The following is a 24,706-nucleotide window of genomic DNA, read 5'->3' on the forward strand; positions in this document are numbered from 1 at the left end:
AGAACAGTTAACTAAATGTTGGGCAGCAGAGCTGCTTTTATTTGTTCATCATACCGTGTGCCTCAATTTCAGAGAACTGAGGATTGTGAACAGCTGTGTTTTCATGCAATATTTGATCCTGTTACTATATTTTAATCAGAAAGCAAATTAAGATAACAAAATGATCATACCTAGGGAAGCAAGTAATTCATGGCAGCCAGGAACCCTCCATAGTTTCACACTGATAGGTATTTCTACACTATCTGTTTCAGGATTCTTCATGCTGAACTGTCCTATAACTTGTCGTATGACTCCAATGATGTCATCTGCCACTTCCACATTCGACATAAGTTTAGACAGAGCATACAAAGATGTACCCGTTAAACCTGCAGACAGGAACAGCAATGTAGCACTTACACATATGTGATGTAGTCCAATTGAATAAAAGTGTATAATACTTATATTTACTGATATTAAAAACAACAGTAATTCTACAGCTACAACTTAAAGTTTCCATTGCAATTAATTCCTTCTGCTGGAGCAGAGAGAAAGAAAAGAATCTGGAGACAGATGGATTTGATCATTTAGACTGCTGGAGACAGAAATGCAGGGGTGGTACATTAGATTAAACAGTGGTCAAAGGATAAAACAATGCCAAGGAAGAGGAATAGAAAGTGTCATTAATGAATCAGATATAAATGGAAGCAGGAAGGCCAAGTGTTCATAAAAGATGATAGAAACAATATACAATCAAATATAAGAATAAAAGTCTACAAGAGAAATTAAATTAGGTTGAAGTACCACACAACATGAAAAGAAGGGGAAAAAGAAGCAAAGGATGAGAAGAGAAAGATAAACAGTAAAAAGCAGTGTGTGAGGGTTAGCTAGTCACCAGGACGATGGAAACAAGTGAAATCAAGATTTCCTTAGCAGTAACAAAACCCTTGATGTGGAGCGAGTTTCCACATAACCATCTTGGTGATGGTTTACCCCTCAAATATGTTGCATTTTCTGGAGATGCATCACAGAATGACTCACAACTTCAATCCCTCAATGGCATTCTTACTTTTTCAAGCTCCACAGAGGCTATCCTGCACATCTGGTAGGTACAGTATGCCTGGGAAAGAAACATATGAAAGAGAACAACTTAGGCACAGGACAGATCTATATGTCAGAACACTGCCTGCAAATGGCAAAGATCAAAATTCAAGTCGCAGTCTTCAAATGTCATGAAGGTTTATTTTAATACGCCACTAGAGATGTGATGATGACTAAACTTTGACTGAGGTTGTGTAGCAGAAACACCCCCCCTCCCCTTTCTGTGCACTGCCCCAGCAAAGTCTTCAAGAGTGTTTCTGTGGCATTTCAGAAGGTAGATGAGAGGTAATAGTGAAGTGTATAATTGGTGTACAAACTATTTGCATGCATCAATTTATTCTCGTAGATAGTAAATGGCAGTCATGTTCATGCTTAAAGCTGAATATCACTGCATTAGATGCAATATCTGATGTAAATACTCTCACACATGGCCCCCATTTTATGAGAAGACAGTGTCAATTGTGGGGGCAAAGTGTAAGTACTGCATGAAGTAATTCACAAGAACACAAACTATATGGTAAATGGACTTAAGGAGCATACGATTTCACAATAATGTTGTGAGGACTGCAGAAAACAATGCAGTGTGGCACGAAGAAATTTGGGTAACATAAGAGATGCTGCTTGGATACACGCCAAAAGATCAGTGAGGCCGGTAGATAGTACTTACTCTGCAATGAGTACGATTTTCTAAAATCTTATTCTGGAAAGAGGCCTGCTTTGTTTAAAAGTCTACTTACTCCACCAGAATATCAGTTTGTTATCTGCCCATACACTTGGAACTGCCTTGTGAGATTTTATGGTCTCATTCCAACTTATTTCTTTGCCAGACCATTGATACTACTAAAAAATCTGTTGTATGCACATTCCATTATGGCTACTTCATCAGAGTAGTATTATCTGTATTCTATTACAGCTCATGTACAATCATTCTACACGAATGACATGATGAATAAGTACACATAGATAGTGTGTACACATAACATGCAGCACTCTGCATGACCATGCCAATCTTCAAAAAATTCTTGGCACTTTGCATTGCTTTCTTTCTGTCATCATTTCCTCCCTACTCTGTTTTATCATTGTTTCATCCAGTACTTTTATTTCCTCTACTATTTCGCCCTCCTGAAATTTCTATTGGCCCTCTGCCTACTTCTTGTACAGTTTCCAGCTTGTAGTGTGCTCATCTCTCACATGTCAACTGCCTCTGCCTCATTTTTTGCAGCTTTTTTTTTCTAATGTGACAGTTCATGAATCTTATTTGGCACACTCCACTGTTAACTTTTGTGCTATCTTACTGCTCTATACTTTTCTTGATGCAGTTCCCTATGCAAACACAATGTTATCTGTCTCCATTTTAATTACATTTTCAACATCATTCACTTTTACACTTTCCTCTCTCCTCCAACAGAATGAACTACTGTTTCTGAAAGTAAAAGATGGTTTTCCTTGAGAACCTGTTGCCATCTTTTATACTGATAAGACAATTTTTTTCATCTCTACTTTGCGTAATATTTTAATTTTTGACTATTTTTGAAGTTTTGTATTTAATTGTATTTTTATTACTCTGTTGAACAATGCAATATTCATGTGGCACAGAATCAACTCAGAGTGCAGACTGTTAGATTATTATATAATTACATTTGTGTTTATAATAACAGAAGATAAAAAGGACACTGTTATGAAACACATTAGTAAAACATCCAAGGCACAGCGGAGATGCAGGAATCATAGGAACCTCATCAAGCCCCAACACTCACATACTTAGTGTTGCATTGTTAATGAATGTCAGAATTTCATGTGAGGTTAAATTTTTAATTTGTTTATCATAATTTAGAATGTATGTTATTTCCCCAGTTTACTGAACCCAAATAAACACAGGGATTTCTTAAATGAGGGCTACATATGTTCCTCATAGAATGGATCATTGGGTAGCAAACCAGTGTGACTGTGTCATAATCAAAGGCCACAGCTGTTTCCATGAACCACATCAACTGCTAAGAAGGTTGCTACCTCTGTGAAATATACATGTAGGAAATAGCTCTATCTTCAGAGTACAAACCATGCTCAAAACACCACGAAATCATGAATGAAAAGAAGAAAGTAGAATTTGAGAGAGAAAATGCTAGACAGATAAAAAAGTTCAGAAGGGGAATAAAGAAAGGGTGGGAAGTAATGGAACAGTAAATAATGGTGCAGACATCCTTTATGTCACACTTGGCCATGAATTGACAGTGTTAAAAGCAGTTTTAAGAACAATTATATAAAATTACTGTTGACTTTTGTAAGGTGGTAAAACTGTATTGACTGATTATCTGTAACATGCTAGAATCTGTTTGTTGACATTATAAAATACAGTACTTTTTTCAGTATGACACCAAGACATACTCATATTACAAGAGTTCAGGTACTTGAATTTTTAAACAAATATTTGTAAAGATCTGAGATAATTGTTATGTGAGAATACTAACACTAAATAAACTATGGAATCAAAGTACTCAATCTCTACAGATAACAACTATTCTTGGCATTATCATTTTCTAAGATTCTGTAACAACACAGATACGAATTTCCAAGTTTAATATATTGTTACCTAACAAAGCCTGCAAGCTGGCACTACACTGAGTTAACCTTTCCTCTGGGTCACTCTGAGGAAAGAATACAGATGATGGAATGCCATTGGCTGCAGGTTCAAATCTGAATCCCACAGACATCAACAGCTCTTTCCATCCATTTACATGGCCCACTTTATTTTCTATGCTCTTTTGCGTTGTGTACATGGCATTCTTCTGGCCACGGTGGATTCTTTGCAGTGACTTTTCAACCTGAAATGATAAATTTTATTTTAAGTTAATCAGTAAAGAAATGAATCAGCATTCCATGAACTCACAACAGTAACAGTGCCAATAATATTTTCAAAATCTGTTATTCAAAATTCACTTGGGAAGCAGGTTTTTAATGGCCTCTATGGAGGGCAACAAATATGAAAGATGGCATGGGGTGGTGGGGAGGGAGGAGGGAGAGGATGAGGTGGAGGGAGGGGGAGGAGTAATCCTCAAATGGAATAAAGGTAATATTAACTAATGGAAAATAAAACAATTCATATATGAAAAAGAACAAGAGAAAGTTGCATCGAAAGGGTGATAAAAGTGGAAGAGGATCATAAAATGAGAGAGTGGTTAGAAAATGGTGAACAACAAGAAGAAAGTTTAACATTGTTTAACATTCACTAAGTAAACTGGGTATTCAACAGAGAAATTTATGAAAACCACTGAAAACCAGAACAGAATATCAGTTTGGAGATTTGAACACAGTTGTGACTTCCATGTCTTAACCACTATATTATCTCAGTCCTGATGACTGATAGAAAAAACTACAGAATAAGAAAACTTTTTTACTGTACTTGACAAAGCAAGAGGGCCAAATTATTTGACAACAGACTTAAAAACCACTGCAAAGCAGTGATATATTAGCCTCAACTGCAATGGCACACACATAAAATGGGTAAAATAGAAAATTGCAGTATAGCCCGACAGTAAAACAGATTGTTACAAAGGACAATAAGGGGAGCAACAGGTCAAGGTTCAAGAAACGAATGAAACTAATAAAGATTCTAATTGTAACATTGGCATATATTGTACATCTTCAGTATTGATTAAAGAATGGCCCTGCTAATATTCTCCACAGCTGCAATTACTTACCAAATGGAGAGTGACTCTGAGAGCATCACGACACTTGTCAGGACTCTTGAGGAGCTCACACAGAGCCTGGCCCATGAGAGCCACCTTGTTTGATAGGCGCACGTCTGTTCCTACCAATAGGAAACCAGCCCAGTTGGCAGGATGAGCAAAATGCTTAGTATGTTGCACAGTTAGCATGGCTTCTGCTAGAGCTTTTGATACACGTGAACCCTGTGAATAGAGTTAAAACATTTCTATGGAACCATCAAAACACTTAAAAATTGAATATCAGTACTATCACTCACCTGTACGCAAAGGAAAAACTCTAAGTCAACTAAATGTTCACAGAATGAAGACACATTATTTCTTCTCCATGGACTTTAATACCTACTCCGAATTTTTCTTTTGTTTCCTTTACTGCCTGCTCAATATACAGATTGAATAACATCGGGGACAGGCTACAACCCTGTCTCACTCCCTTCCCAACCGATGCTTCCCTTTCATGCCCCTTGACTCTTATAACTGCCATCTGGTTTCTGTACAAATTGTAAATAGCCTTTCGCTCCTTGTATTTTACCCCTGCCACCTTTAGAATTTGAAAGAGAGTATTCCAGTCAACATTGTCAAAATCTTTCTCTAAGTCCACAAATGCTAGAAATGTAGGTCTGCCTTTCCTTAATCTATTTTCTAAGATAAGTCATAGGATCAGTATTGCCTCACGTGTTCCAACATTTCTGCGGAATCCAAACTGATCTTCCCCGAGGTCAGCTTCTACCAGTTTTTCCATTCGTCTGTGAAGAATTCGCATTAGTATTTTGCATAAACTGATAGTTCAGTAATTTTCACATCTGTCAACACCTACTTTCTTTGGGATTGGAATTATTATATTCTTCTTGAAGTCTGAGGGTATTTCGCCTGTTTCATACATCACCTGATATCTTTTCGAATACAGGTTCTTTATTCTCAATGTCTATCCAGTCCAAAACTTCATCTCGCAGCAGATTCCTTACTTCATTTTGAGCAACATCTAGCTGTTTAAGAACAGCAGCATTTTCGATTGGAATAGTGGAATCTGTTTCTTCTTTGTAGGCTTTTGGCCAGAGTTTGCACCAGGGCATCCGAAGAGAAGCAGGGTTAATTTCATTCCACACTAAAATGGTTCCAAAAACATTTTTAATGTTGATTTTAAAAAAAAAAAATCCACCAATGAACAGTCTGAATTGATGGGCTCTTGAATAAAAGAAGCTCTGTAAATAATCCATAACTTTTAATTACTCCCTGATCCATTGCCTGAACCAGAAAAGTCACTTTTGCTGGAAGATACGTGATGAATATATTCCCCGAGATCAATTCAGATGCTGGAGAGTGAGCTCTGCAGTTATTTAGCAACACAACCCTTCTCCGTTCAGGCAAATAATTTTTGTTTTCTTTTTTCCTTAATTATTTCTTACAGAAGGTACAAAATTGTTGGAAAACCAATTGTAACAATTCTGAAGTTACCCATGCACTGGAATGGGCTTCATAAATTACAGGAAGATTTATTAAAATGTCTTTAAAATCCCTTGTCTTTTTTTACTTGCCAATTTTTTTTTTTTTTAAGCAACCTTAGGTGCACTTGTCATTTTTACCTGCCAAAGTTGAACGTGATAAACAACATCAAAGTACACTCATTTCATTGGCATTGTAGATTTTACTAGCAAGTAAGTTATGGTGCTTAACTTGCAAAAAGTTTCTCTGTATTCTTCAGATGCATTTTGATATGCTGATCATAATTCCCCACCAACATCAAGCTTCCAAATTCCATGACAAGTTTTAAATCAGTATAGTCAACCATAAGCAAATACACATTCAGTTTCTAATAAACTCAAGTCATCACAGAACTGTTTATTTTTTCCATAATCATAGTGCCTGTTGCACGGTTTCCTTCAGACCGCTTGGCACAGTACTGCAACTCTCTCTGAGGCAAACTTTCAAGGTTGGCCTTTATTTTTTTAATATCATAGATTGTTGGAGATCCAACTTTATACTCTTCCAGAACTTTATTTCTATTCATACCTTTCTCAATCTGATTAATGATGTCAAGCTTTTGTTGTATCGTAAGCGTAACATGTTTATGTTTCACTTCCACTTTGTTTTCAGAGTTGCTCAGTTTAGAAAACATTCCCACAACAATAAGAAACACAACTGTAATTGTGATATAGAACAGCACTGATTGTGATTACACTTTAATAAAACAGGATGCTTTCGTTGCTATAGACAACTCATGCATGGCAGATGCTATTTGACATGTGATTGAAACTATTACTGGCAGTAGAGAACTCTAAATTTGTTGACCATTGCTAAGTGTGACTAAATTCTACCAAATGTGTCCAAAATATTCAGTATATATGAAGTGATGCTGGCTTATTGAATGTTCCGGACTGTTGGATGCCAGATTAATGGGCTTTTCTGTTCTACAATTCTATCCACAATCTCTATATGTGTAACAAAGAACACGTGTCCACACGCAAGATTATAGAAGCAAATGGGAAAAAATACTTACATATGGAAATATAACTTACACAAAATGAATTGCTCTCTAATTGCCAAAAATAAATGCACAGTATGAGTGAGAAGTCCCCATACCACTGTAACCCCTGTTTAGTATAAAATGTTACTATTCAGGATGGTAGCAATATTACTTGCTATCGATTGTTGGAATCCGTTGGAATTCGTGTTTACATGTTTTCACAGTTGCAGTCAAGTTTTAATTTGTAGCTGTGGCAAATGTGAGTGGTCATAGTTACACTATTGAGGAGCAGTTAATGACAACTGTGTGGGTGCATGAATGATAACACACAGCTGACGATGATACATGGAAGGCAACATTTCTGGATTGAGAAAGATGAGCTTTTACTTTTGGTAGTGTTAATTACAAACCACGGAGTGGAAGGAAGAAGGCACAAGAGGAAAAATGAGTCGGAGTCTCTGCTTTGATTTAACAATCTCCTATGAAGTTAGCACATAAACATGCTTCAGAACTCGGTATACCAAGGGCAACACATGAAAAAAGACCTTAAGGTCAGACCTTTTAAACTGACGTTTGTAAACGAGTTAATGCTTTGTTAACTCAATTTCCAAATGCAGTGAACCATGCCAAGGTCACATGCTACAAATTTCGTCGTTTGAGCCAAAGAGAATTATCATCACACAGTTGAGTTAAAAAGGGATCTCACTCACAAATGATATGGGCAAGGATGACATCACAACATCTGCTTAGACCATATTTTTTTTAAGAGACTCAGAATGGTGCAAATTATTTACATGTTGCAAACATGGTTAATGCTTCAGCTTGAGGAAACGGGCCTCCCAGAACACTTATGGCTGCAGCAAGATGGAGCACCTCCTCACTACGCTCTTACAGTGCATGGTTCCTAAATGAATGGTTTCCAGGATGGTGGATGTGTCATGGTTCATCAGCAATACCAGCACCCTTGAAATGGCCACCAAGTAGTCCTGACCTCACCATACCTGGTACTTTGTTACGGGGCATCATTAAGGCATGTCATTATGCTACAAATGAAGAATTGCTCAATGCTGCTGAGCATGCATTTCACACTACTACACCTGACATGCTCAAAAATATGTCAAGAAGAATATGGAAATATATTTACAGCATGAGGGGGAAAATATAGATGTACTGAACACTTAATATGTAAGTAAATACTTGCACTAAAACAAATAAAATCAATTAGCATTTGATACAAGGTGACAGGGGGACTTCTTGTCCACTCTGTACATTGCAGCCAAGGGGATGAAGACTCTTAGGATGTGGTAATAACACATTTTGGTAGTTAATCATACATTTACATATTTCATTCATATCCAGGACTGACAAAAATGGTGACAGTCAATAGGAAGTGAATCATTCACAATACATCATTACATTTAACATAATAATTTCTATCATGTATACAATCATTAGATCAAAAGTATTTTTTGGAATGCACACCTGCAAGAGAGCAGAGTAGAAAGCTCTGAGTAGGAGGCGTGCTGCCGTGTCCGGCACGGGCCAGAGTGAGACCAAGACACATTGAGCGCCTGCAGCGAGCAGCGCCCTGGTCAGGCCGACCACACCGTCAGCACTTGCCCAGCCATGGTGGTCCCTCGTGTGGCTGCTGCTCACCACGACCAGCCGGGCGGACAGCCGCAGCTGCAGCAGGTCTGCCGCCGTGAGCAGGAACTCGCTGGGCGCCGGCAACTCCGTAGTGCTCGACACCTGACACATTGGGTTTTTGATAAAAGCTTTGTGACAATGCAGTTTTTTCAGTATTGCTCTTAGTTGCTAATAGTCTTTACAGACATCTTAAACATTTATTGTGATAATGGACATTTCTGGATGGTGTAACAAAGGTAATAACTGACAATCAAGGCAGCCACTCATCCAAGGAATACTGGAAATGTGTGTCTACATATATAAACAACCTTTTGCTTTTAAGATGGAAGAAAGTTTGATAACAAAGAAGTAACTATTTTCTTTTAGTGTGCCTTCTTGCCTCCTACTACTTTGTCTATAAAAGGTCTCATTCATTCTCTATAAAACCATTTCACTATTATTTATTGGTTGAGATTGTGTCATTATGCCAGGAAATGACTATATTAAAAATGAAATGTTATTGGAACACCTTTTTGTAAGTTGAATGTCTGATAGCTGGAACTTCTACGACAACATTAAAGTATGCTAGCAGATGTGGCCACAGCTGCTACTAGTATAGTTCCAAATGGCACTGGCAATGCAGCTTTACTGTTCTGATAAAGCTGGAAGTGGAGGGACAGACACTGATGAAACCTCGGCAATAATTGGACTACTATATAAATATCTCTCCTATTACAGATGAGAATCAAACACAGTTCATCAAAGATCAGTGGCCAGATTAAAAACTTCATTGTTGGGGTGGTGGTGAGATAATGTATTCGAGTTCAGTAGTTGTCAAAATATAATATTACCTAATAATTTAGTAATATTTCTAAGTCTTTACATTTATAAATGCTGTAAATATTTTTTTTCGCTTATATTCAAATCTTTATACTTACCAAGCATACTGGATTTCCATAATGGGTAGCAAAAAAAACAACAACAAATCTGAGTTCAAGGGTGACTTATAAATCTTCAATTTGAAACAAAACTAAATGCAGGAGGGGAAATGGTATACTGGCCTTGTTAAATTCATTGTTATTTAAGTATGTTACTGTTTTACATAGTCTCTCCTTAATATTTTTAGCATCAAAGAAGAAAGAGCAACTAACAGTATTTCTACAAATACAGAGAGCTGAACATCAAGTCAGTCCAACTCACAGGAGCATACAAACTTTGATATGAAAGGTGCATCTAATTTTCTCAGACTTTTCAATTTTAATTTGAAAAAATTACATCTTACAGATAAAAAACACCAAACAATATAATATGGGCAGCTACTATCCATTAAGAGAACACATGGGCAATGTTATGTGTGAGACAACTAACAATTATACTTCTACTAGCCAAGTACCCAGCATGTGTTGCAATGCCAACCACAGAAACAAAGTGTTTGTATTTAAATTCTGCTGCTTTTGGATATACAATTTTTGTCTCCGTCTGGTGCAAATGTGAATAAATCACAATGTTTTCCAATGCTTGAGTTAACCACTTACAGCTGACCATGGGAGAAGCATGGATTTGTCAAATTTAGTCCACACTTGTAGTAATTGTTCCTGTGCATTGTTGATTGTCATTGCAAATGCAAGTCACTCTGAATGCTACAATCATTTGAATTCAAATGACATATTTTTCAGAATTGGGATGTGTAGTAACAGTATGTCTTTTCCTGTAAATTTAAAATTTTAACTTTGGTGGCACTGTTCATTGTCTTTTTCACTGAAAGTCTGGTACCACTGCAAAGTTGTGGTGGATTTATGTTTCCGAGAAGAATGATATGCATCCCAATTTCCAATACTAAAACTTGTGGCAGCATGCCTGGCAAATCAAGTACATTCAAGAATTCAGCTGGATAACGGACAACTTAATCCTGATTCATTGATGTATAGATAGACTGATATATTTTTGCTTCCACTGATAATTCATTCTGAATGCTGAATGGCATTAACATAGTTGTTTTTGGTTGCTAATACAGCAAGTGTACTAAGTCATTGATGTTTTTTGTAGTTCTGTGTGATTTTTTGGAGTAACTTTTTGAATCAAGTTGTCTGTGGTTGCTGTGATTTTAGAGAAGTTTGTTTGCAATGTAATGCATTATGTGGGTTCATTGGCTATTTTGCCATTCACAAAATCCAAAATTATTTTTATGGGATATGGAGTGTCATGTTGTAGTTGTACATGCATACTGGTCTTCATACATGCATACTGGTCTTCAAAGTTAATTTCTGTATGTGTTGTCAAAAAACTGACAATTTTAGACATGCATTAAGTTCACCAAAGGCTACTGAAAGAGTTATACTGGTAAAGTTTGTCGAAACTCACCAGAGAGTAAAAGTAGTTTGCCATAGAAGAACTTTTCATTTTCTCTCAAATATCTGAGGGTACGACGAAGTGGTTTCAATACTTTTTTGCGCACCATAGGACATTCATCCCATACAATGAGTTGACATTATAGCAGTATTTTAGCCATTCCATAATTTTTGTTGAGATTGCTTGTTGGTGTGTCTGTGGTCTGGCTATTCAATGGAAATTTCAGCGCTGAATGCACTGTCTGCCACCATCCAAAGGAGACACCACAATTCCAAATGATGCACTAGCCTGTGCAATAATTTATCATGATCGTATAGTTGCCAAAGTAAGGAAAATGAGAAAAGTTTTGCCTATATCTCCGGGTGCATCTAGAAATACAACCCATAATCCTGTCATAAGCTATGTGCTGTTCTGGGATCAGTTTCAAAAGGTTCATTTGAACAAATGTATCCAATTTCTTGACATCAAAGTCTGTTTCTCATTGCAAATCATGACTGAATACATTGTTTGCAGATTAATTTGGCATTGTTCGCTGATCCATTCTATGTGTAGTATGTTGGTACTTCAGAGTAAAGTAGCATCCCAGGAAACATATCATGTCTGCACAATGAGAAAATTGCAGTTAACATTGTTGATGGTGGGTACAATGCTCTCGCACATAGATTTTCTATTGTGAAGTACATGTACCATCCATTTCCAAAGTGCACTGCCAAATGAACAACTGGTACATGTTGTTTACAGACTGAAAAAAAACCTAACAAACAAACACCATACTGCTTCATTGCTGCTAATGATGTAATATCCCAGTTGATACTGGTCAATTACACTGCTAGATTCTGTTGCATTTCCCACTCTAAAAGTCGCCATATCATTCCTTTGTTGACATATTTGCAATTTCATTACACTACAGTACTCAATAGTGATGTGTGCTTTGTTGTACGTTTTCATGAGTAATCATGAACATGATACAATCCAACAATTATCGACTTCAGCATCATTACTTCATACTTTCAAGTGATGATCTTCAGTTGCTCATCAATGATACAGTTGATGTCTGCCATTGCCAGTATATGTCTCAGCAATACAACTCTTGGGTATCATGATATACATTTCACATCAGATTCATGGTGAACTTTTGTTGAACACGCAATGTGGACCATGAATCATGTTTCTGGTGATAACTTCAAATAAGTCTGGAGTTGTTCAGTTTCAATTTTCACATATATATTGAAAGTGTATTGATGGATGGAACAATTGTCAAGATCTCAAGATATGGTTTTCAGTGTTTTTATAAATCATCAGTCGATATGCACACAGTATTTATTTCCTCTCATCTGTTTGCAGACTTCTCAATTTGATTTTGAAATGATATCCACCATTCCTTGCCAAATTAAAACTGGATACTGCAATCTACAGTATGAGTGATGTGTTTCTGAGACTCGAACTCGCCACTTCTATGATGAAAAATTATATCACAAGTTAAATTCTTCACCAGTTATAATGATCATCACTTGATCAATTGTTGGTGCATGTCCTGTCTTTCATGTTAGCTGACAGGTGTTTTGTCTGTTCTAACTACTACTTTGTGCAATCATCAGCTGCTATTTGTTCTGGGACAGTTCTGAATAATCGAATTAATCTATCATGTTCATTGAATAAAGTTTGAGATCCAACACAATTTTTTCCATTTTTTTTTTTTTTTTTTTTTTTTCGTTTTCATATTGAATCAATAATGCTGCCTAAACTGTTCGTCAATGTTTTCTCAAGAAATAAATTTTAAGATATTTGTGATCTGTATTCAGCAGTGGTAGAACCGGTCTTGCACAATGATAAGTTTGCCCTTGCACTTTGAATGTTGTCGTGTATTATTCAAGCACAATATTTGTTGCACTGAGCAATGTCATTTGGAAAAATGAGTTGTACTTGCATATGTTTGTCTAGAAATGTTTTGACTGGCTTGTGTCACTTGATACGAATGGCTGAATGGCTCAAGTATCGAATATAATTCTGGCACATACCTGGTTTTCATTCTTAAATTTGAGAGCACTACAATACATGGATACTTCATCCATTTATCCACTACACACACTTGGATGAAGACTGCATGTAATGAAAATATTATCATTGTACTGGAATGCAGCAAGCTGTAAATCAGTTTGCAATGTTCATCCGAACTTATCAGTACATACTAAAATGGTATACAGTCTTACTTCCTATTGCTTGACTGTTCCAGATGAACAGGCTTGAGCATTGTGTATTCAAGTCATTTCCATTCTTGATTCCCATTGTTCATCCGTTTTACATGAATGGGTTTGAGCAGTGTGTATTTGAATGATTTCAAGTCTTACTTCCCATTGTTCATCTGTTTCTAACATTTTCTTTCATGCACGTCATTTAAATTGACCAGTCACTTGTCTTTTGGGTGGCATTACTGATTTCACAGTGAAATTGATGCTTTGTGATGACTATTACAAATTCACTTTGAAAAAGAAAAGAAAACATGATATCTAATAGGTAATGACAGTCAGCAATTGGAATTTCATAATCAACACCACTTGTTACATCAAACAGAACTGAAATGTTACTATTTGCATATAATTCAATTCAATTATGTCTTGTGCTCACATTCGCACACCGAAACCACATGAACTACTGCTAAAATATATTAAATACACACATTTCTTGCAACAACTCATGAACCAATTGTAAAATTAATGGCATATGAATGCATATGGGACAAACAAAGAAACATTAATTAAAATGAAGAATCCTTCAATCACGTCAGTCTGAACTGAAATGCACTTAGTGTTGTACGTGATCTGAATATGTGAATGAAACAGAAGAAACTGCTAATGATTGGTACAATGGGACATACCCTCTGCCATGCTCTTCACAGTAGTTTGCAGAGTATAGCTGCATGTCTTTAATGCACATGGGCTACCAAAATAGTAAATTTTCATTTTTTAAATGTTGTGTACCAAAAAAGGTCATTTACCTTTAGTTTCAAAATGGGAGGTCACTAGGATTTTCCTTCATGAATAATATGCATAGGATGACACCTGATATTTGAGTGTAAGAGAGAGAGAAAGAGAGAGAGAAAGAGGGAGAAAGTGAGAGAGCACAGATTTTTTAAAAGTAGTCTAAGGTCTTTTCTTGTTCTTCATTGCAATAAAATTAAATGATATTTTTGAACTTTGCTAACATAAGGAAAGCAATTACCCAAGGCTTTGTGTTACAGAACATCTAAAGTTTGACTGAAAAGTTTAAATCAAAATGTCTGGAGGGAACCTGGATCACAACTACAATATTAATGGACACAAGGTGATAACAAGAATTTTTGAAATTATCTGGAAAGATGTCATTGTACAGGCCAATATATAATTTATATTTGCTTGCACTTTTGTATGTCACAACATTCATGAGTTGCTTTCATGTTCCATTGAGATTATTAGTTTCTAAAAGAAAAAGTGAAGTAATATTATAAGCTGGCTACTTATTTATGTTTGATAAATAGAATATATGATCTATATAATAACAAAATCATCCAAGGCATGACCACCCAGTGATCTCTAGAGTACACAAATAAATATTATTGATATTGTAAAGGTTCTAACAATGCATTTTTGACATTTTCCTGTGAAAGAACTAAGTGTCATAAATCATCGACTTCCACTTAAATGTAACATTTCTTTTATCCAAAATGAGCAACAATTTTCACATAAAGCATAACTAACAAACAGTCAATAACACCTTTTTATAATTGTGAATTAGACTCCTGCAATATTAAGTGGCTAGAGATGACTTCTGTAAAAGTAGTAAACTAGTCAATACCTCTGATCCCTCTTCATCTCCCTGCTCATGTCCAGGATCAGATCCTGCAGTGGCAAAGTACCTCTTTGGCTGTTGTGAGTCAACCACATCTCCTGGAGAGAGTACAATAGCTGACAACTTCCAGGACACATGCGTAGCCAGATGTACACATTCAGCTTCACCGATCTGTCGTAATACTGCTTCCTTGCTAGCCTGTAAAATAATTAATTAATTTCATCTTTATTTGGCATAGAGACTGTATACTGAAAAAGCTCCATGTGTGGAGATATTGTCTCTGTATTAGCATCATTAAACAAAGGTATTGATAATTCTTGTTTCTTGCTGTAAAAATTCACAAATATTCAATTGAAAACATGTGTACATCCTGCTCAACAATACTAATAACTCTGAAACATATACAACACACAGCCGATGAACCAATGAGACCCACTGCAAGTTAATGCAACACACACACAAAATATAACTATACAATACAAAATTATGTTGAAAATGTGCTCTATTAACTGTGATAAAAAATATTGAAAAATAATTTTGTGTATTTACTTAAAAAGTATCCAGACTTTGCTTCATGTTATGTTTAAAGCAAAATCCCATTTAAATGAAAAAATCACTTGTCAACAAGTCTCTAGCCATGGCAAGAGAAAATAATACTCCTGTGTGTGTCATTGCCCACTTGTGCCTTTCTCAGCAGCTCCTGTATCAAGTGTCTTAAATTATCTGTGTAGCACAGGTGACTAATGGGGCCTCAATAGAGGGTAGTTATATTTCTATAGAGGGGATGATGAAGAGATGGGGGACGGGGTGGGATTATGTGAAGGCTATTGCTAGCACACAGACTGCTCTTCCTGTATAACACAAAGAGTGTCCATTATGTTTAAGGCCTCCACATGGCAGACAGCTTACCACCTACAGTGCTATCTGTCCTCATCCCACGAGAGACTGTAGAGAGATTCTTAACATAACACAGGGCACTGACAAACAGTCTGTTAGCCACAAACAGTAAGACACCAGTATCATCTCTCTGCCAGCCAAACACTGATTATGAAAATTTGTGCTATTATCAGAGATCAAGCTGGTTACTGGCACAGCAATTGCCACTACAATAACATACTTCAACTATCTCAGTTATGGCAGTTGATGACACTCGCCAGTAAATATATATGTCATTCTTTCCAGTGTCATTACCAGTGAACACCGAACCAAGGCCTTTGTTCCAACTAATATGTCATCATTGAATACAATGAGTTATAATTCTTTTTCAACTAGTAAGAGAAGGGTGGTTCACTAGAAAAGAACATTCATGGAAATTTGGACAACTGAATCATAAGCTGCTTAAAGAAAACCAACATAGTACATAATGTGCCATATTTCCATTATGTTACACCAGTTCTTTTTTTATTCTTCATATAGATTTCAGTCTCTTTATTTTATTTATAAATTGAAATACTAATTCCATCCATGTGTTTTTCTTCTGAATCTACAGAGATACTGCCTTATGTATAAGTCCAGTACAATACAACAGTAACAGTATATCAAGAAAGTATTAACTCTCTCATATCCTTTCCAAATGTCTCTCCCTTGACCCAGGAAGCACAGTTACCTGATTCTTTAATAATTAAGATTCTTCACAGCTTTTTCCTCTTTTGCTGACTGATATAGCCTTTGGTTCTGAAAGCACTTCTGGGAGTGAGTGTATTATTAGTTTGCTTCTGCTTGGTTGAAAAAATGGTTCTTTCATAGTTATTTTGTTGAAGAGTTGTTCTGGGGATTCTTTTACTTCAAATACACTAACATCTCAAGTGAAATCATCACATTTATGAAAATAACAGATGAAGATAGGATATATAATCTTACAATCTCAGAATAATTGGGTTGTCTCTCCAATGTTAAGAAGAAAAAAGAAGAAAGACATGGAGAACTGCAAAACAGTGTAATTAATACAAAATGCCTTTTATCAAAAGATGCACAACATTTAGATCAAAATGGGCAATTTGATCTGCAACACATCCTGTTTCTGATGACTCTCAAAACTGCTGACATTCATTGCAAAATTTGTACTGTACTGAAAGTAATAAGTCATGGTTCTCATTTGGTTCCAAAACTGCAGGTGGCCAAATTTCATTCAAAGGCAATTTGTTAACTCATAAAGAAATATGACAAGTATTTAATTCTGAATGGTGATTACACAAACATGTGATTTTATTAGTTTTTTTATAAAACTACTTTAACTATTCTGGTATTTTATTTATACACTATGTGATCAAAAGTATCCGGACACCTGGCTGAAAATGACTTACAAGTTCGTGGCACCCTCCATCGGTAATGCTGGAATTCAATACAATGTTGACCCACCCTTAATCTTGATGACAGCTTCCACTCTCACAGGCATATATTCAATCAGGTGCTGGAAGGTTTCTTGGGGAATGGCAGCCCATTCTTCACGGAGTGCTGCACTGAGGACAGGTATCGATGTCAGTCGGTGAGGCCTGGCATGAAGTTGGCATTCCAAAACATCCCAAAGGTGTTCTATAGGATTCATTCAGGACTCTGTGCAGGACTCTGTGTCTATCACAAGGATGTTATTGTCGAGTAACCACTTTGCCACAGGCCGTGCATTATGAACAGGTGCTCGATCGTGTTGAGATGCAGTTGCCATCCCCGAATTTCTATTTAACAGTGGGAAGCAACAAAGTGCTTAAAACATCAATGTAGGCCTGTGCTGTGATAGTGCCATCAAAACAATAAGAGGTGCAAGCCCCCTCCATGAAAAACATGACCACACCATAACACCGCTGCCTCCGAATTTTACTGTTGGCACTACAAGCGCTGGCAGATAACATTAACTGGGCATTGGCCATACCCACACCTTGCCATCGGATCGCCACATTGTGTTACGTGATACATCACTCCACACAACACTTTTCCACTGTTCAATCACCCAATGTTTACGCTCCTTACACCAAGTGAGGCGTTGTTTGGTATTTACCAGCTTGATGTGTGGCTTATGAGCAGTCGCTTGACCATGAAATCCAAGTTTTCTCACCTCCCGCCTAACTTTCATAGTACTTGCAGTGGATCCTGATGCAGTTTGGAATTCCTGTGTGATGGTCTGGGCAGATGTCTGCCTATCACACATTACAAACCTCTTCAACTGTCGGTGGTCTCTGTCAGTCAACAGATAAGTTCGGCCTGTATGTGTCCCTTCACGTTTCTACTATACTATCACATGGGAAAAAGTGGACCTAGGGGTGTTTAGGAGTGTGGAAATATCACGTACAGAAGTATGACGCATGTGACACCCAGATCACCTGACCATGTTTGAAGTCCGTGAGTTCCCCGGAGTGCCCCATTCTCCTCTCTCACGATGTCTAATGACTACTGAGGTTGCTGATATGGAATACCTGGCAGTAGGGAGCAGCACAATGCACCTAATATGAAAAATGTATGTTTTTGGGGGTGTCCAAATACTTTTGATCACATAGTGTAGCTGAAGTGAGCTTAATTTTCATATACACCTCATAGCTATCCTATACAATGGTTTGAGTCACTCAGGAACTGAGATTAAACAAAATTCCTTTTATAATATTTTACAGCAAAAATAAAAGTGTCACACAGTGCATATTTGTCATTTCTGAAAATTATTACTAATGCTGTTAAACTAAAAGTTTGCTAGAAATCAAGAGTATACCTGTGCCCCAACCAAAGCCTTTGCCTGTAACATCTCCGCCACCATGGCAGCTTCCTGCTCAGCATACGGAATGTCACTCCAACCCCACTGCTCAGTGACTGAGCCAGGAAGTCTTGGATTTCCCACCACCAGTGCTGACATGTTGGTGCTCTGCTGTGTCTGGTCCATACCTGTAACACAGTGGCATATGAGAACTCATCCAGAAAAAGCTGCTGGAAACTTAAAATCAAACGAGATAAAAGTAACTGCTAGAAAATATGAGGGAATCGACAGTTTCTTTACAGCTGACAAGAGGAGGCCACAACATTCAGATCACGGATTTACTTCAAACTTTGTACACTTATAGTAGTCCATTAGGACAGATACATAAATGAGCAAAAGTTTTCCTGAAAATGTAAACTTGTCACGATTTATGAGACCCCTTATACCTGTAATTGGGTAAGGAACCCAAAACTGCTTTGCACCTGAATGCTTCGTCCTGCAGACACAGAGACTGGCCCGGTTTGGCAGCTAACTTGCATAGTGGGGAGACCTTGATAATGTAGCAAGAAAGTGTATTTGCAATTTTTAAAAAAATCATAAAATTTACATTTTTACTGCAAAAATGGAGGTGACTCCCAATTCAATGTTTAATGCAATTGCAAAACATCAGTTAAAAGTACTGTCTGCGTACTGTGATGGTCTTCTTCAAGAAGTGGATCTTATTGACACAGAATAATTGGGAACAATTTCTGCAGATGCAGTGGTGATAGGAGAAAAAACTTTATCTGTCTACCATCAAAATGTTAGGACAAAAGATGCTTATTACAGATGATGACCTCATTCATTCTGACAAAGTAGACAAAGAAGGTCTATTCTGTAATGTTGAAGACTTTTCTGATGATAAAGATAATGAGCCAGCCAAGAAGAAGGAAAAAGCCAGCTATATTCTGTTGTAAACAAAAATTTATGTGGCGATAATGCTTACTCCAGCTGTCTGAGTCATTTTGCACATTTCCTGAGGCAGTCACACTCTTCTCCTATACTATTTGTAGTTTATATGTAAATCAGAAACACTATCTTCGACTTTCATGTAATTTTGCGTAGTAGGATACTTTAGTATAAGAATATTTTAGTAAAGGTTTCTCCAATATTATTTATATATATTATGTTGTGTTAGTGATAAATAATTTAATCATAAGCAGGTGGGAGAAAATAAAGTGGTTCCATGATTAAAGAATTTCGGCCAAACAAGGTGGTAAGGTAAACAGAAAATGAAAGGTGTCAACATGTGTGGAGGATGATTAACATCTGAAGTAATCAGCTCATTGGTGAAGCAGCAGAGGCAATATGCAGCAAAAACCATCTTAAATATGAGATCTTAATATTAATTGTGGTATAATAGAAGTCTTTGTGTTCGGTGCAATCAGTACATAGAAATAACTATCTACCTGTAGAAGTGTGTCATGGTACAGCCTCTTCTAACATTAAGGAATTACAACTTTAAACATTGTAATGTGTGTGGAAAGAATAAGTAAGATTTGTATGTATATTTCCCTTCAGACCAGAATCTCAAGCAATTTGATGGAATACAGTGAAATAATAGTTTTTCTGAGTGATAATTTTGTCTGATCGGTAAAGAAAGTTAAGTTTGCCTTAGCATAAGGATCTGTTACTGTGGAGTGTTTTTCAGTAGAGTCAATTTTGCATTTGATAAGCAGAGCAGGTGTTTATTTATTAGATAATGATACAATAACAAAATAATAAAACAATTAATAATGTTACGGTCTTAATGGTTACGGAGCCTGTCTCTGCAGTAGGGATATTTTTTGAGAATGCACTCCTCTAGCTAACAAGGTAAGAAATGTAAGTAAAATAATGGAGCTGACTGACATGCTTGAGTAATGAAAAAGAGAAATGTATACAAACAAATGAGGTGCAACTGTAATGATGATCTAATTGCGAATTAGGCAACATTGGGTACTGTTTATATTATGCAATTCATGACACTGCAGTTTGGAATGAGTGTTTAACCAAAAGAGCACTCTTTTAATGGGTTACAAGTCATATAATGCTGTATTATTGGATCTATAGGTTATCTGAAAACTTCTATTTGTGTTCTGAGGAATTATGAGCTTAAAGTAGTAATACTGGCACGAAGAACAATAATTTTGCTGATTAACTGGTAACAGTGATGCTAGACTGATGTGAGTAGTTCTGAGAGGTCAAACATTTGGTGTGATTTTGTGAGGATTTAATTTTCTGGTGGAATGAGAGTAGTGCTCAGAGTTGAGTAGAGAAATGGGGCAATGATTTGGTACAACTTCCATCCCCGTAATTTTGATTTGAGTGGTAATTAAGTTATTTGATACTGACTCTATTCTTTTTTCATAATGTAATGATTAATAAATCTATGCTACTGCACATCTTGAGTTTTTGCTATTTTGCAAATGGAAGAGAGACCAAAATCTTTCAAGTTTAACCAGTTTTGGACAGTTATGAATTAGAGTAATGTATTGTAGTGTAATGTGCACTTGATTTAAAATTTTTTCTAGTCCACCCCTTTCATACTATAGTCAATTTTAATAATAATTATTGTGATGTTAAGAGGACTATGTAATGTATTTATTTATGATGTAATGACTACTATTTGCCATTGTGTTGAACAATTTTTTTCCTATACTTAAGTCAGAAGTAAAAGTAAGTGTACTAAAATAGGGTATTTTTTCTAATTGTTTCATGTACTGTGGTGGAGGAGAACCACCTCCAAGGGAACCGACAGCAGTGCATTTCCTTAATAACTACCACTTGGACCTGTTGAGGTGTGGACAACTTTGTGAGAAAATGTAAAAAAGCTCATTAAAAGTGTGAAACTGCTTGTGAAAAATACTAAACATTGAGAAAGTGAAATTTTCTGTTTATTGCAACCCAGGAGGATTTATTATTTGAAGCAAGACAGGACTTGTATCAAATGATATGTATCTATAAATGTAATCTTCACTTACCCAAAAAGGACATCACTTATGATGAACATGCCTTAATTTTTGTTAAAAGTATAACTTGTGGATATTTTGTGCAAATGGACAATACACTGTATGTAAATACTTTGTATGGGGATTTTCATATGGCCAGTTCATATAAGTATAAATTTAAACAAATATATGTACTGTAGCTTTTGATAAGATTTCATATGTAAAATTTTCTGTGTGTGGATTTTAAACTCAATTTCTGGGGTCACTTGTGGTCACTGACTTTCCCAGTTAGCTATTTGCAATATCTGTCTGGTCAATCCAACGAGGGGGTGATGTGATGAAGCAAGCTGGGATATTTTTACTTCCCCTCTTGTTTTGCCATCTGCCTACTTAAATTCGTTTTTTCAATTTTAACTTATTACCATTAACATATGTGAGTGTAATCGGTATTTTCATAAAAGAGAAAGGCAGGCCCTCAGTTTTAAAGAATGTAACACCAGATCTAATTTTGTGCTTAGTTTTATGGATATAATTGATTTTCTAATTTATGTCGACTATTCCTAGTTAGTATGTTTTGTTATAGGGAGAAATCCATAATTGTTTCGTAACTTAAGTTCTATTGTTGACTTATAAACAAATATAAATTCTGTACTAATTATAAACATTTGGTACATGAAATGCTAGTAAATGCTTGAAGTATCTATTTGGCTCTAGTCAGAAACATGTTAGCAAAACTAGCCATTAATTAATTCCAAAGTAATTAACAGTTTTGTCAAAAGCATTGTTTGCATAACTATATATGTTAATTTCATGATTTAAACAAATAATTTGGCTTGATCCTTGTAGTAGAAGAAACTGTTAAAAAGAACCAATTTTTCAATGTTTTCAGTTACTTTAATGAGTTAAGTTTTAATTTTAATTTCTGTAAATTAAACTTCGAACAATGTGTAGTTCCAGGACCTATTATTGTGAGGATGTACAAGGGCCCAATTTTTGGTCTCGAGCAGCCATTACATCGAAACCGAGGAGAACAAATCAAGAATAAACAAGGGGCATACGACCCGGGACAACTGGGAGATCCGAGAAAAACCAGGGAGTTTTTTCATCCAGGAGAAAACCTGGAAAAACCTGGGATTTTTTTAGAATTCCAGGAATTTTTCATTGTTTTAGTTTGCAGTTAAATTTTTGTAATTTTGGTTGGTAAGAACTGATACTCTAACAGAGGATATTACTGTATCCCGCTACTGCAGAATAATACTCCAGCAATAACACATGAATGAGAGGAAAAAATGAAAATAAAATTTCAGTTGCAAAGGAAATGCGCTACATACAACAACAAAACACAGTACTGATACAAGCCAACAACAAAATGTGTCAAACGCTTTAGGAAGACTATGCAATGCTTCATAACAACAAATTGCCTCCGATGAGCGTGACGTCACAAATGTTTACATCGAGTGCCACGAGAAAGAGAGGCCATGGTGCGTACATCACGAAAGTAGGCCTGAGTTCTCTCGCTCACTCAGTTGAGCAGACACACTGTGTTTCAACACCTCTTAACTCGTAACTAACGTACAAACAAGAATTGCAACTTTTACTAGAATCCACCATTATGAAGTCTTACTGTTTATTAGCCCTCCAACAATCGGAAGACCAGAGGCCTACTAATAATTTGTTACGGCTGTACTGTGGTACAATAAAATTAAAATTGTGCCGTTATGATTATCAGCCGCATGAAGCATCATATCAAGATGTAATTCTCGTTAGTACATAAACACCTAACCACGAGTTAGGAGGTTTAGAAATGCATTTAGTCTGCTGAGTTGAGTGAGCGAGCGCACGAGCTCAGGCCTATCCTTGTGACGTACGTGCAGCGGCCTGTCTTTCTCGTGGGCCTCATGTTTATATTAGATTGTTCGAGCTGTTGCGAACAGGCTCATCCGTATGCGCAGTTGAGTCGTGCATGAGTAGTACCTTCTCCCGCTTCTGGATACAGAAGTGTGGTTGTTAGCTGTATAAGCAATAGCAGCGAGCAGCCAGTGCTACCTGGAAAAATTTTGCTGGTGTGCCCAAGCTGCCAGACTCATGCGTGCTGAACAGACTTGGATCTAGGAGCTGGTGAGTGGGGGGTGGGGGAGTGCAACTGCCCTGGCAATTTCAGGACAGGGGGGGGGGGGGGGGGGGTGGAGCCAAGTTTATTCTGGAGTGTCTAGCATCCTGCGCATGTTGGTCTATTGATTATTCATATAATTTTGAAATGCACCCCTATAGATTGTTTAACATTTTTGAACACATTATAAGTTGATTTCTGAATAAAACATAAGTTGATTTTTCAATGCGTGCATAGTGTACATGATGTCTCTGCAAGAGGAATCCCAATCACATCTAGAAATAAACTTTCCTGTAGACAGAAGAGGATGGGGCTATATGATCTGAGCAGAATAAAGCCGAATGGGTGAATGCCAAACACTGTTTGTTATGGGGTTGGCTGTTTTCAAATTATCAACTTTGTTATAATTACTAGTGAAATCCATAGATTCAGACTACCAGAGTGGAAATAAAAGACACACAGGAATAACAGATAACAAAAATTATGTATTATCTTCTCGGTGTATCCAAGAAGATGAAATTTTGACAGAAAAGTTTTGGCCAGATCGCTACACTAGTAATGGCCAGTTGTACAGTCCCTGGCTAGCAGCCGGGAATAGCACAGGGAATACATTGTATGAACGCGTAATAACTCCTAACCGGGGAATAAACACAGGATAACTAAACCGGTGATTGTGGCAGGCTTAGTGAAGTCAACTAGAGAATGAGTCTTGTCACTGGCAGGAATAGTTACAGAATTAGTGATGACAATATTGTTTGTTAGGATGAGGAAAGAGAAGAAATTGGGACACCACACAAATTATGGAAGAATATGACAATTCCAAATTTATACAAAAATTTTGTACTACTATTACTTATTTCCGATCTCATGCTTGAGAAACTGGAGCAT

At 36.6% G+C, this 24,706-nt stretch overlaps 1 protein-coding gene across 1 annotated transcript in view; it reads right to left on the bottom strand.

The window, feature by feature from the left end:
* LOC126419690 (tetratricopeptide repeat protein 28) overlaps positions 1-24,706 on the bottom strand; it is a 183,604-nt gene that overhangs the window by 12,136 nt on the left and 146,762 nt on the right. The window contains exons 21-26 of the mRNA XM_050086874.1: positions 18,758-18,927; positions 15,070-15,261; positions 8,746-9,012; positions 4,776-4,985; positions 3,668-3,899; positions 171-365 (exon numbers count right to left, since the gene is read on the bottom strand). Of these exons, the coding sequence (XP_049942831.1) occupies positions 171-365; positions 3,668-3,899; positions 4,776-4,985; positions 8,746-9,012; positions 15,070-15,261; positions 18,758-18,927 (1,266 nt within the window). The remainder of the gene's footprint in view (positions 1-170; positions 366-3,667; positions 3,900-4,775; positions 4,986-8,745; positions 9,013-15,069; positions 15,262-18,757; positions 18,928-24,706) is intronic.

Source organism: Schistocerca serialis, chromosome 9 (genome assembly GCF_023864345.2).
Source record: "Schistocerca serialis cubense isolate TAMUIC-IGC-003099 chromosome 9, iqSchSeri2.2, whole genome shotgun sequence".
In the NCBI taxonomy this organism is placed as follows: Eukaryota; Metazoa; Arthropoda; class Insecta; order Orthoptera; family Acrididae; genus Schistocerca; species Schistocerca serialis.